The sequence below is a fragment of the Bubalus bubalis genome, chromosome 5, assembly GCF_019923935.1.
Source record: "Bubalus bubalis isolate 160015118507 breed Murrah chromosome 5, NDDB_SH_1, whole genome shotgun sequence".
Lineage (NCBI taxonomy): Eukaryota > Metazoa > Chordata > Mammalia > Artiodactyla > Bovidae > Bubalus > Bubalus bubalis.
This window is the reverse complement of record NC_059161.1, coordinates 40990702-41005650: the sequence shown is the minus strand read 5'-3', so window position 1 is coordinate 41005650 and position 14949 is coordinate 40990702. Positions and strand designations below refer to the sequence as shown.

The 14949-nt window shown below is 35.0% G+C and overlaps 1 protein-coding gene across 6 annotated transcripts in view; it reads left to right on the top strand.

Annotated features, from left to right (window-relative positions):
* SUCO (SUN domain containing ossification factor) overlaps positions 1-14949 on the top strand; it is a 90456-nt gene that overhangs the window by 29092 nt on the left and 46415 nt on the right. For 5 of the 6 annotated variants that reach the window (XM_025285923.3, XM_025285921.3, XM_025285925.3 and 2 more), the window contains 5 exons: positions 3593-3730; positions 3962-4115; positions 7973-8096; positions 8759-8895; positions 9940-10007. In XM_025285923.3, the coding sequence (XP_025141708.2) occupies positions 3593-3730; positions 3962-4115; positions 7973-8096; positions 8759-8895; positions 9940-10007 (621 nt within the window). The remainder of the gene's footprint in view (positions 1-3592; positions 3731-3961; positions 4116-7972; positions 8097-8758; positions 8896-9939; positions 10008-14949) is intronic. The other variant, XM_025285922.3, reaches the window with a different exon arrangement.

Genomic DNA, 14949 nt, shown 5'->3' with positions numbered 1-14949 from the left:
CATCCTGGAATGTGAAGTCGTGGGCCTTAGGAGGCATCACTACGAACAAAGCTAGTGGAGGTGATGGAATTCCAGTTGAGCTATTTCAAATCCTAAAAGATGATGCTGTGTAAGTGCTGCACTTAGTATGCCAGCAAATCTGGAAAACTCAGCAGTGGCCACAGGACTGGAAAAGATCAGTTTTCATTCCAGTCCCAAAGAAAGGCAATGCCAAAGAATGTTCAAACAACTGCACGATTGCACTCATCTCACACGCTAGCAAAGTAATGCTCAAAATTCTCCAAGCCAGGCTTCAATTGTACATGAACTGTGAACTTGCAGATGTTCAAGCTGGATTTAGAAAAGGCAGAAGAACCAGAGATCAAATTGCCAACATCCACTGGATCATTGAAAAAACAAGAGAGTTCCAGAAAAACATCTATTTTTGCTTTATTGACTACGCCAAAGCCTTTGACTGTGTGGATCACAATAAACTGTGGAAAGTTCTGAAAGAGATGGGAATACCAGACCACCTTACCTGCCTCCTGAGAAATCTGTATGCAAGTCAGGAAGCAACAGTTAGAACTCGACATGGGACAACAGGCTGGTTCCAAATTGGGAAAGGAGTACGTTAAGGCTGTATATTGTCACCCTGCTTATTTAACTTAAATGCAGAGTGCATCATGCGAAATGCCAGGCTGGATGAAGCACAAGCTGGAATCAAGGTAGCCGGGAGAAATATCACTAACCTCAGATATGCAGATGATACCACCCTGTGACAGAAAGTGAGGAAGAACTAAAGAGACTCTTGATGAAAGTGAAAGAGGAGAGTGAACAAGTTGGCTTAAAGCTCAACATTCAGAAAACTAAGATCATGGCATCTGGTCCCATCACTTCATGGCAAATAGATGGGGAAACAGTGACAGACTTTAGTTTTGGGGACTCTAAAATCACTGCCGATGGTGACTGCAGCCATGAAATTAAAAGACATTTGCTCCTTGGAAGAAATACTATGACAAACCTAGACAGCATATTAAAAAGCAGAGACATTACTTTACCAACAAAGGTCTGTCTAGTCAAAGCTATGGTTTTTCCAGTAGTCATGTATGGATGTGAGAGTTGGACTATAAAGAAAACTGAGCATTGAAGAATTGATGCTTTTGAACTGTGTTGTTGGAAAAGACTCTTCAGAGTCCCTTGAACTGCAAGGAGGTCCAACCAGTCAATCCTAAAGGAAATCAGTCCTGAATATTCATCAAGACTGATGCTGAAGCTGAAACTCCAATTCTTTGGCCACATGATGCAAAGAACCAACTCTTGGAAAGACCCTGATGTTGGGAAAGATAGAAGGCAGGAGGAGCAAGAGATAACATAGGATGAGATGGTTGGATGGCATCACCGATTCAATGGACATGAGTTTGAGTAGGCTTCGGGAGTTGGTGATGAGGGATAGGGAAGCCTGGTGTGCTGCCGTATGTGGGGTCATAAAGAGTTGGACACGACTGAGCTACTGAACTGAACTGAACCCTCCCTGTTGGTAGCCACTAGTTTGGTCTCTATATCTGTGTGTGTGCTTTTTTTTGTTACATTCACTAATTTGTTGTATTTTTTAGATTCCACATATAAGCTATCTCATACAGTATTTATCTTTCTCTGACTTATTTCACTTTTAGCATAATGCCCTCCAAGTCCATCCATGTTGCTGCAAATGGCTAGATTTCATTCTTTTTTTTTTTTTTTTTTTTTTGCTGGGTAGTATTCCATTGCATGTGTGGATATATATACAACAGCTTCTTTATCCATTCATCTGTTGGTGAACACTTAGGTTGTTTCCATGAGTTGGGAATTGTAAATAATGCTGTTGTGAACATTGAGTACATGTATTTTTTCAAATCAGTGTTCTGTTTTTTTTCCGAGTACATACTCCAAGTGAAATTGCTGGGTCATAGTTTTAATTTTTTTGAGAAACTTCCATACTGTTTTCTACAGTGGATGCACCTATTTACATTCCCACCAGCAGTGTGCATGGGTTCTCTTTTCTCCGCATCCTTGCCAACATGTATTACTTACTCTTTTTTTTGGAATTTATTTAGTTTTGGCTGCACTGGATTTTCATTGCTGTGCATGGGCTTTCTCTCAGTTGCAACGAGTGGGGATTATTCTCTAGTTGCAGTGCACAGGCTTAGGTGCCCGGCAGCGTAGGGGCTCCTGGACCAGGGATTGAACCTAGGTCCCTCCATTGGGAGGTGGATTCTTAACCACTGTATGACCAGGGAAATCCCTGTAAACTTTTTGAGAATAGCCATCTGACAGATATCTCTTTGTGGTCTTGATTTTCCTTTTCCCTGATGATTAGTGATGTTGAAAGTTTCCTTAATTTAGAAAATCTCTTTTGTACTCCTAGCTTCAGCAACAGTACAAAGAACAAAAACCCCTTTCTTTTAATAGTATATTAAACATATCCTTTGTCAAATGAGTTAGCTTATATAAAATGTATAGGATAGTATCTGGCATAGAGTAAGAATATATACATCAATTAATATAATTCTTACAATCACTACTATTTTTCTCTTTTCTAGAATATGAGGGGCTGGGTTGAAGGAGTTGTACACAAAGATGGTACAGTTATCATTTAGGAGTTTGCCCTGGTAAGGGACGAGGGAACAGAAGACATGCTTAGAAATAATGATAGTTTTTAAAATTTTTAAATGTTAAACACTTAGTATTTAAGCCTAGATACTGTATATCTGAACAGTACATCTTATTTTCCCATTATATTGAACATGATTGTTTAGTGAAATGAAAGTAAGGTAGGGAAAGACTCTTGAGAGTCCCTTGGACTGCAAGGAGATCCAACCAGTCCATTCTGAAGGAGATCAGCCCTGGGATTTCTTTGGAAGGAATGATGCTAAAGCTGAAACTCCAGTCCTTTGGCCACCTCATGTGAAGAGTTGACTCATTGGAAAAGACTCTGATGCTGGGAGGGATTGGGGGCAAGAGGAGAAGGGGACGACAGAGGATGAGATGGCTGGATGGCATCACTGACTTGATGGACGTGAGTCTCAGTGAACTCCAGGAGTTGATGATGCACAGGGAGGCCTGGTGTGCTGCGATTCATGGGGTCTCAAAGAGTCGGACACGACTGAGCAATTGATCTGATCTGATCTGATATTTTAAATGAAATTATGAAAGTGCTTTAAGAACTTTAGTGAAGCATTTTGAGATAGATGATTTCTTGATACTGTAGGCAATAACTCTAATATTGGTAGGATGTACTAATAGAAGTGAAACATGAGAGAAGATGCATTTAGAATAAATAATTTAAAAATCTTATTTTTGACAAAATCAAATATTAACCTACAATATTTTGTTTTAAATGTTGGTAATTACCTATTTAGAGGCCAGACGAGCACCAGCAGATCAAGGGTCTACAGTTCATATGTTTTAAATCTTTACACAATTTACAGTATGTGAATTCTTGAAAACCCTCTGTAGAACTATAAAGCATTTTTTCCTGGCTTGGATTTGTTTTGGAAATCACTAATATCACTTTTAACTTATGCTGCATTATGGCCATTAAATTGTCAGATCGTCTTTTTTGTTTCTATTTTAGTGAAATAGAAGACTCTGGTACTATCCCTATAGCCAAGCCAGGGGAAACTGAGCATTCTGAAACTGACTGTGATGTTGGTGAGGCCCTTGACGCAAATGCTCCAGTTGACCAGCCTTCCTTTGTCAGTCCACCTGAAAGGTGAGTGTGAGCTGTTGTTTGTCCTTTATATGATTCTATAATAAATGGCAGTGTCACCTTTGAGTAGACTTTGGTGCATACTTAATTCAACTTTATGATTGAGAGAAGACTTCTTTGTGCTCCTTTCTTGGTTTACTTTGTACTCATGTACACTTTTTGTAGTTTGGATTTGTGTGTACTTGTTATTCAGCTGAAATTTGTTGATTTAATATGCCTTTTGATTTCAAATAGCCTTGTCGGCCAACATATAGAAAATGTGTCATCTTCGCACGGCAAAGGAAAGATAACAAAATCAGAATTTGAATCAAAAGTTTCATCAAGTGATCAGGGTGGTAGTGATCCAAAATCGGCATTGAATGCTTCTTCAAATAATTTAAAAAATGAGGTAGGTAAATAACATGCACTGTCTCCTACTTTGTTACACAATGCATTTTCGTTTTTAACTAATCTTGTAATTTGTTAATTGTATTTGCCATAAAGTTAGGGGATCAATAGTTAGTGATGAATGTGGAACTGAGGTGAAGTGTGCTCCCAGAGAGCAAGTGGTTACTTCATGAAACTATTGCCAATGTAATGTTCATATATAAAGTTGTCCCAAGTATGACCTCTCTTTGGTTATATTTAATTATAAATGGTTTTCTGCCACCATAGACTGTTTGGTACCAGAAGCATAAAGTCCTTTTTTAAGCAATTTTTAAAGAGAGCATTATAGAAGTTATGATTGTTTTAAGTATCTTCAAACTATAACTCAGTAATACAGGATTAAATTTAGGCTCTTCAACTAGAATTATTTTAAAGGGACATTTTACCCTTTGTTATTTGTGTGCAAAATACAACTAGACCAGCTTATATTAATGAATATGATTCTTAAAGGCAAGGCTCATCCCTGTATAATAGTTTTATTTTCTTCTCTCTTTTTGAGTTTTACTTTGACTCATGTAGAGGCCAGTACACAGGCCAGTACAGAATTTCCTGAAAGAATGTTGGCAGAGAAGTGTATTCCCTTCATCTAAGAAATAACTAAATAAAAGAGAGAAAGGCCACTCAGTGAACTTAATAAAAACAAAATGAGGAATCGGAGTTCAAAGTACTGAGCGCCACGTCTGTATTTGTTTGTTTCTCATTTAACTTTTCTGTTCTCCACTTTTTCTTTTACATATTTTCTGTGAATCTGCATTCATCACTAACTAAATTTCATTCTGGAGACCTGACTATCATTGGGCTAGCTGTTTCTATAATGCTGCTTATAAATGTAGGAAGTTAACATTTCATAGTCCAAGATCTTGTAGGAACAATTTTCCAGTGAAACCAAGACAAGTGTGTGTTACGGTTCAGTTGTCAAGTACCACAGGCATAAATAAAATTAGACAAACATTACAAAAATGTCTTCTTGAGCTATTTAAGTACCAAATCTAGAATTCAAGCAATGCAGCTAGTTTTGCCCAAGATTTGCTTGTTCGCCTTGACCATTCACAGCAGTGTCTTGCAGATCCTTGAGATAACAGGGATAAGCTCTCCCACTCACACAGACTTAACTGGGCAGAACTATTCTCAACTGGCTGGTGTATAGAACTACTGGACACTTTGTGATAACGTTCATTCTCTGACAGTTTTTCTGGAGTATTAAATAATTTAGGAAGTAATTAATTCAAAATTCCATTCCTTTACTTGTTATAATGCTTTGCAAAGTAATTTTATTGTGTTGTTTAGTTTTTATATTTGTTGCTAAGAGGTGAGAGTGAGTGCTCTGCCTGGCCCTCAAAGAGTGTGTGTGTATTCTTACTTTTTATTGTATTTCTTTTAGTATTTGGGCTTTACTCTCATGCATCTCAACTAGATTAATTTTTATAAATATTTGTTTATTTTCTCACTTAAACTAAATTTTTATTAATTTTTAAATTAGTGTAATGTTGGTCTTTTAGTTTTATTTTCTGTGTATTATTTTTTAAATAGCTACATACTTTTATAAGCTTGTGTGTTCTGCAAAACACTCCCAACATGGAGGTTGTAGAAGAACCAATTTGCTAGCTTGTCTTCCTAAAGCGAGATTATAGAAATTCGGGTTGGTGTGTTATACTAATATACAAATTAGCATTAGTACTCAAAAATGTACCCTAATATGAGATTTGTGCCATTTACTGAAGTGAGTGAGTTTTAGCCTCTCCGTCGTGTCCAACTCTGCAACCCCATGGACTGGAGCCCACCAGGCTCCTCTGTCCATGGAATTCTCGAGGCAAGAAGACTGGAGTGGGTTGCCATTTCCTTTTCCAAGATTTACGGTCTAAATAGATTTTGTATACTTCTCAAGGCACTATTAATAAATGCATTATGTATTGTTTTAGGAAGACAGAAATAATGTTAAAATGGAATGAACATCCTTGAATACATTCTTCTAATTAAGGTTAAAATGACAGATTGAATTGTATGTCTTCTCCAGTTACATTTCTTCTCTCTGCTTCAGATATAACCACTATCTTGAGTTTGTTTTTTGTTTACATTTTAGAACATATTTTTAAGCTTTTTTCAAATATTCATTGCTATAAACAATACATACTATTATTACTTGGCATATTTTGAAACATAAAATGATGTCATTCTTAAATATCATTTTACTCAACATTGTTTTTAAGTTTTATTTATTCTTTGTTTTCACTGTTATATTTGATTCTACCACAATTTACCTGTTCTTCAATTCATAGATATTTAGATTATTTCTAATTTTTTGGCATTATGAATAGTGCTGTAATAAGTGTCCTTATGCATATTTTCTTAGGCACATATGTATGTTTTAATTGATATTTATACATGGGAATTAAATTATTGGGTCATAGAGTATGCATATCTTTAATATTGCTAAATGTCACACTCACTTTAGCAGTCCATAGATGTCCGTGGCTCAACAGGCTATCACATTTTAACCTCCATCAGTTTGGTATAATTTATTATCTTTAGTTTTCATTTGCACTCCCTGATTTTACTAAGAGTGAGCACTTTGTATTTTCTCTTTACTCAGTTGGCTGTTCCTCTTCCACTTTTCCCCATTATTGATTTGTAGGCAGTATTTATGGTTAGTAATAATCCTTTGTTGTCTGAATGTGTTTCATATATTTCTGTCTGTCGCTTATTGAACTGTGTGGTTTATGGCCTTTTGATAAATTTAATTTTCAAATTTTAATCTAGGCAGATTTTATCAGCCTTTTAAAAAATTATTTCCTTCATCTTGCTGAATCCTGGTACAGCCTGAATCATGAAGATAACTTTTCTATACTTTCTTTAAAGCTTTGCTTTTCACATTTAAGTTTTTACAGCCACCTTAAAATTTTATAAAAATGATACTTTTATTTTTAAATTTTTTATTGAAATCTTTGGTGGCTCAGCGGTAAAGAACCCACCTGCCTAAGCAGGAGTTGCATGTTCAATCCCTGAGTCCGGAAGATACCTTGGAGAAGGAACTGGCAACCCATTCCAGTATTCTTGCCTGGGAAATCCCTTAGATAGAGGGGCCTGGCAGGTACAGTCCATGGGGTTGCAAAGGGTTGGATACCGCTTAGTGACTAAATAACAACAGCAACAATAGCTGATTGATAGTGTTGTATAAGACTTAGACACTACTGAAGTGACTGAGCACGTTGTGTTACTTTCTGTTGTATAGAAAAGTGAATCAGTTGTATATATATGTATATCAATTTTTTCTTCAGATTTTTTTTCCCATATAGGTTATTATAGTGTTCCATGTGCTATAATGTAGGTCTTTATTAGTTATATAAATGGTACTTTTTATTAAGGATTTAGTAGAAACAGTATGCATGCATGTATGCATGCTTAGTTGCTCTGTACTACCTCTAAAATTAGCTTGCTTTAATATATATTATTTTAATGTAGATTTTAAGGTGGATTCACAGCAATTGTAGTATCTGTACAGTTTTTGTATGGGTAGTTGTTGGCTTATGAAATTATATAGAGTTTTTTATAACCCATGCTAATACTGCTAACATATGAAGGGATTCATCCTGTGGTACTCAGGTAGAAGGTTTTAATTCTTCAAAGAGAAACTCAGCTTTTAAGTTAAACCAAAACTTTCCTTTGTATGTTTTTGTTTTTTTCCAAAATACTATCATTCATTATAAAATTGGACTTCTAGTTTAATTTGACAGAAACATTTGTATTTACTAGTATAATTTATTCTGTTTTCTCTGTATTCTTTGAAACCTGAAATCTATTTATTTTTGACATTTCTTTCAGAGTTCTGATTATACAAAGCCAGGAGAAATAGACCCTACACCTGTCACAAATTCCAAAGATCCAGAAGATATACCAACATTTGATGAATGGAAGAAGAAAGTTATGGAAGTAGAAAAAGAAAAAAGTAAGGAAACATTATAATGTAATTTTTTTTAAAGGGATTGGTTTAAATATGCAGTTTCTCTTTTTAATTGGTAAAGTAAAACTTCTGAAAACTTTTTAAAGGTGAAACTTACCAATATGCTTTTGGTTACCCACATGGAATTTATGTATGTCTGTGTCTTATTAATCTTAATTAAAATACATTACTGTAAATTATTAAACAAGGCTAAAATAAGATAAAGTGGGCAAAGCAGTGATTTTCCATCTCAGTTTGTAAGAGGAAAGTTGAAGCATGAAAAGTTCTCGGTCATAAAGCTTTAAACTGTAAACAGAATTGGACTAAAGTATTACACTTTCTCTTTGTTGTTGTAAAAGTCTCAGAGTTAAAAATTTTGTTGGGGTTAGTGATGGATAAACTTCTATCCTTAATACAATAAAATGTATATGCAAAAGTTTTGATTCTCATAGTAAACTTCATTTTATGAATTACACTAAGCATAAGTCAAGTAATGTGGATTTTTGTAGTTAATTTGTTTACTAAGGATATAAAGCTATTCATATGGGTTTTAAAAACATTCTCTTTAGTATTAAAACCTGGACTCTAGATGGCAGCCTGTTGTTCTTGAGATTGTTTGTTGTGGGTATTTTCAATCATAATCATCATATATATATGTTCATAATAAGGTTTGTCTGCAGGTCAGTCAATGCATCCATCTTCTAATGGAGGTCTACATGCCACAAAAAAGGTCCAGAAAAATCGAAATAATTATGCTTCAGTAGAATGTGGTGCCAAAATTTTGGCAGCTAACCCAGAAGCCAAGGTACTTAAGTACAAAATTCTTCTGTACATATAGGAAGCTAGAGATTTTATTAAATATAAGCAGTGGTTTCCTGGAAACTATATTTTAACATGAGCTATTTTCCTAATCCACTAATAAGTGCAAGATTATGCTTTTAAAGACATGATTTCTTACGTGAATTCTTAGTGTATTGGTTGATGCATTGCACCATTTTTTTTTAAGAGCAGTTATAGGTTCCCAGCAAAATTGAGAGGAAGGTCCAGAGATCTGCCATATGCCCTCTGTCCCCACATATGTTAGTCCCCTCCATTACCAACATCTCCCACCAGAGTGGTACATTTGTTATAGTTGATGAATTTATATTGACAGATTGTTATCCCCTGAAATCCATAGTCTACGTTAGAGCTCACTCTTATACATTCTGTGGGTTTGGATAAATGTATAATGACATGTATCTGTCATTATAGTATCATATAGAGTATTTTTACTGTCCTAAAACTCCTCTGTGCTCTACCTATTCACTTCTTCCTTCCTCCAACTTTTGACAGCCACTGATCTTTTCACTGTCTCCCTAGTTTTATCTTTTCCAGAATATCATATAGTTGAAATCATACCATATGTAGCTTTTTCAGACTGACTTCTTTCACTTAGTAATATGCATTTAAGTTTCATCTGTGTCTTTCCATGACTTGATAGCTCCTTTCTTTTTAGTATTGAATAATACTCCATTGTCTGGATGTACCATAGTTTATCCATTCACCTACTGAAGGGCATATACTTGGTTTTTAAACTTTTAAAACCTGTGTTTTAAAAGGAAATAGCTAATAGGAAAAATCATTTTGCTTCTATAGCAACAGATGTTTAATTTCAGTTGTTTTATTACAAGCCTTACTTAGCATAGTATAGACAAAACTTGTAAATTTTAGCCGCTGTTATGCTTTCTTCCCAGGTGTTTCAGTCTCTTAGGCATATTTTAAGATCTAAAAATATAGAAAACCTAGAAAACTTGAGAGTTGAAGTAAATGTTTTTCTTTAATTTATTTCCTTCCCCCTTTTTAAAAATAGAGCACATCTGCTATTCTTATAGAAAATATGGATCTTTATATGTTGAATCCTTGCAGCACTAAAATTTGGTAAGTAATATAAAATTTAATAAAGTATGCTTCATATATATATATATATAAACCTTTTATGTTAGGGTTAGATTGATTTGTTCATACAGTCACTTAATAAGCATTTATGATTTGTTCATATATCACTTAATAAGCATTTATGATTGGTGTTGGTACTATACTTTCCTTAGGTCCTGGGGTCTAAGGACCTAAAATGTCTTTCTTTTTAAGGATGTCACACAAAATTGACAGATCTAGTTCAACAATTATCAAGTAGTATGAAAAGTATGGCTGAAAAGATACTGTAGAAACAGAGATGATATATAACTGCAGAAGAGAATGAGCTTGCTAGAAGAGGTGATTTATGAGCTAAATCTTGAAGAATTAATTCCTTGAATTCATAAGTAAGTCACAGATAAGGGAGACAGAGGTATTCAGGAATTGTAAGAAGAGACCAGTGCTAATAGGAGCGAATGTCTTCTGGGCAGCTGTAAGTAGGAGCAAACTGAAGAAGCTGTTTTAGTGATTACAAGAATAGGGGTACAACTAGAGTAATCATAAAAGATGAGCCAGGAGACTCAGTTTAGCAGTAATTAGGCCATTCATGCTATGTATACACAGCTTAAAAGTTTCTGAGGTTTATCCTAAAGACCATAGGGAGTAATTTTAAGTAAGATAATAAGTAAGGTAGTTTTAAGTAAGTTTGTTTTAAGTAAGGAAATGATATGACCTCACTGGCATTTTGGAAAGGGTTTTCCTCAAAAGATGGCCTACAGCATAATGCAGTTGGAAGCAGTGAAACCAGTTAGGAACCTGCTGTCATAGCTCATGTGGAAAATAAAGGCTTTAATTAAGGCATGGCAATTTGGTTAAAGAAGAGAGAGGAAAATCTGAAAAATGTTTATAGCAGTTAAAATTGACAGCTTTTGCTTAGAAATCGGATGTGAAGAAGACAGAGGCATCTGGTAAATCTCCCTGGATTTTGGCTTCATTGCTTCAATCTAATTCTTCCATTAACTAAGAATATAGACAAAGAAACTTTTGGGGGATATTGCCAAAAGTTTTATTAGATTACTTGGTTTCATTGATCAAAAACAGCTATTTTAAAAAAGAATTGAGGTAAATCACCACTATTTTACGGATTGATTAATGATGTGGTATAGTCACTAAGTCATGTCTGACTCTTTGCAACCCCATGGACTGTAGCCTGCCAGGCTCCTCTGTCTGTGGGATTTCCCAGGCAAGAATACTGGAGTGGGTTGCCAGTTCCTTCTACAGGGGATCTTCCCAACCCAGAGATTGAACCTGCATCTCCTACTTGGCAGGTGGATTCTTTTTTTTTTTTTTTTAATGCTTTTATTTATTTATTTATTATTTATTTTTTTTAAATTTTATTTTATTTGTAAACTTTACATAACTGTATTAGTTTTGCCAAATATCAAAATGAATCCACCACAGGTATACATGTGTTCCCCATCCTGAACCCTCCTCCCTCCTCCCTCCCCATACCATCCCTCTGGGTCGTCCCAGTGCACCAGCCCCAAGCATCCAGTATCGTGCATCAAACCTGGACTGGCAACTCGTTTCATACATGATATTTTACATGTTTCAATGCCATTCTCCCAAATCTTCCCACCCTCTCCCTCTCTCACAGAGTCCATAAGACTGTTCTATACATCAGTGTCTCTTGCTGTCTCGTACACAGGGTTATTGTTACCATCTTTCTAAATTCCATATATATGCGTTAGTATACTGTATTGGTGTTTTTCTTTCTGGCTTACTTCACTCTGTATAATAGGCTCCAGTTTCATCCACCTCATTAGAACTGATTCAAATGTATTCTTTTTAATGGCTGAATAATACTCCATTGTGTATATGTACCATAGCTTTCTTATCCATTCATCTGCTGATGGACAGGTGGATTCTTTACCACTGATCCTCCTGGGAAGCCCGTTTTCCTCTTTTAGATAATTGTTTATTCACACTTTTCCAATTTACAATAATACATTTATCATAACATTCTCTTATATATGGGAATTTGTTTCTATACTCTTTGTCGTGTTCCTTCGGTCAGTTTATCATTACCTGCAGAAACACCACACTCTTTAGCTTCATAAATTTTAATACCTGGTAGGGCAGGTTTTTGTACCATATTCTTCAGGACTGACTGGGCTGTTCTGCTGCTGCTTGCTTTCTTTTTTTTTTTTTCTGTTAAATCTTAAACTTATTCTATTGAGTTTCCCAAGTGTCCCATTGGATTTTGTTTGAGATTGTATTGCATCTTTTGCTGACTTTTAAATTTTGAGTTTACTTATCCTATATAGGGCATATCTTTAAGTTGTTTTTAATGTCTTTCAATTATTTTTTTTAAACTTTTCATGAAAGTATTGTGTATCTTTTGTTAAATTCATTTGTGGGTATCAGCAGGAAACTAACACAACGTTGTAAAGCAACTGTACTCCAGTAAAAATTAATAAAAAAATGATGTTGTGTTTAGATATCCAGTTTTTTTTAATGTATGAGTCTTAGATCCAGCTACTTTTTTATAGTCTCTTATTTTATTAGTTTATATGTAGAATCTTTGAGGATTTCTGCATAGAAAATTATAGCTTCCCTACATATTTTTCTCCTTTTTAAAATTTTCTAATCCTTTTTATTATATTTTACTTTCTTTTTGTCATCACATGCTGGCTAGATCATTGAGAAAATTGTGTGTAGTGATAGTAGGCAGTTTCATCTTATTCCTTATTTTGAAGGCAGTGCATCTAACCTAATACTTATAAGATATGCGTTTTGTGTTTTGTTTTTTTTTTTTTTTTTACTGAAGTGTAGGTGATGGTAGTGGTAAAAAACCCATCTGTGAGTGCAGGAGATGTAGAGATGCAGGTGCAATCCCTGGGTTGGGAAGATCCCCTGGAGAAGGGCATGGCGACCCACTCCAGTGTTCTTGCCTAGAGAATCCCATGAACAGAGGAGCCTGACAGGCTACAGCCCATAGGGTCACAAAGAGTCAGACAAGACTGAAGCGACTTAAAGCACATAGTTGATTTCCAAAATTGTATTAATTTCAGGTGTACAAAATAGTGCTTCAGTATTTTTCTTGATTATATTCCATTTAAAGTTTTTACAAAATAATGAGTATATTTCCCTGTGTTGTACAATATATCTTTGTTGCTTATTTAATCTGTGTATAGAATTTTATGTCTCTTAATTCTGTACCCCTATCTCGTCCCTCCCGTTCCCTCTGCCTCCTGTTAGCCACGAGTTTGTTTTACTTTCTTCTTGTCTTCTTCGTCATGGGTGGATCGACCCTATGTTCATGGGGTCATTTCTGGGCTCTCTGTCCTGAGCCTCTGATCTGTGTATCTTGTTTCTGTATCTACCATGCTGTTGTGATTACTGTAGGGTTGTTGTATAATCTGCAGTTAGGGAGTATGATATCTCAAGCTTCTTTTTTCTCAAGATATTCTCAATTTGAATCTCAACTGTAAAGCCTTCCATGCTTCAGGGAAGATGTTAATTTTAAATTAAATATGTGATTTCAAAAATAGGACATTCATGTGGCTCAAACTCAAAAAGGTGTTTAAAAGAGGTAGAGGAGCTACAATGAGAAATACACTTCCAGTCTATCATCTATCTTCCTATTCACTGTTGAATTTTTAGATACCTTTTTATTTTCTTTATGCAAAAACATAGAGATTTTATTTATCTCTCAGTTTTCACAGCAGCATATTATACATAATATTTATCACCTTGAATTAAGTTTTAACTTAAAATTTTCTGGTGATGTTTCTATTTCATTCATACATAAAACTTTTTCTTTCTTTTTTTTTTTTTTGATAACTTCATGAAATTCCATTATATAATTGTACCAAGATTTAACTACTCTTATGTTGATAGTATTTGGGTTGTTTATAGTAATCTTTTGCCATAACAGATAGTTATTATAAATAAGCTTGTGCATGCATTGTTTCATACTTGTGTGAATAGGTGGCAAGGTTTAAAAACCATATTTAAAAGCAGTAATTATGAGACGGTATGCGTGCTAAGTTGCTTTAGTCTTCTCCGACTCTTTGCAACCCCATGGACTGTATAGCCCACCAGGCTCCTCTGTCCATGGGATTCTCCAGACAAGAATACTGGAGTGGGTTGTCATGCCCTCTTCCAGGGGATCTTCCTGACCCAGGGATCAAACCCTTGTCTCTTAAGTCTCCTTCATTGGTAGGCGGGTTCTTTACCACTAGTGCCACCTGGGAAGCCCATACATGAGTCTGTATAGGTTTTCTATTTCTTCTCAACTTAGTTTTAGTAAATTAGTTTGGTTAATTACATTTTTCTAGAAATTTGTCTTTAATCCATTTTGAAGGTTTTTGTAATGAAGTTGTTTATGGTATTCTCTTAGAGTTAAAAAATCTTTTCTTTGTACCTTTGCAGATAAGTCTAAGGTTAGCTCTGTTCTTTCTCAAGATTATTTTGGCTATATGGGATATTTTGTGTTTCCACCTAAATTTTAGAGTTATGCATTCTAGTTTTGTAAAAATGTCATTGGTATTTTGATAGGGATTGCATTGCATTTGCAGATTTGTGTAATATGTTGATATCATCTAAATTTTGACATGTGGTATTATGTCAAAGTACTCTTATATTTACGTCTGCTACTTTACTGATCTTTTAAGATTTCTGACCTACTATTAATTAAGAGAAGTATGTTGAAATTAGATGTGTCAGCTTTTATACATAGTTTTACTAATTTACATGTGGTGTTATCTACCTCTAAGAAAATATAAAAGATGAGGCTTCGATAAAAAAGCATTTTAAAATCAACCTTTATGAGGCACAATAACATATGTACTACTAATTTTATATATATATATTATGAGTGTTTACTGCTGCTGCTAAGTCGCTTCAGTTGTGTCCGACTCTGTGCGACCCCATAGACGGCAGCCCACCAGGCTCCCCCGTC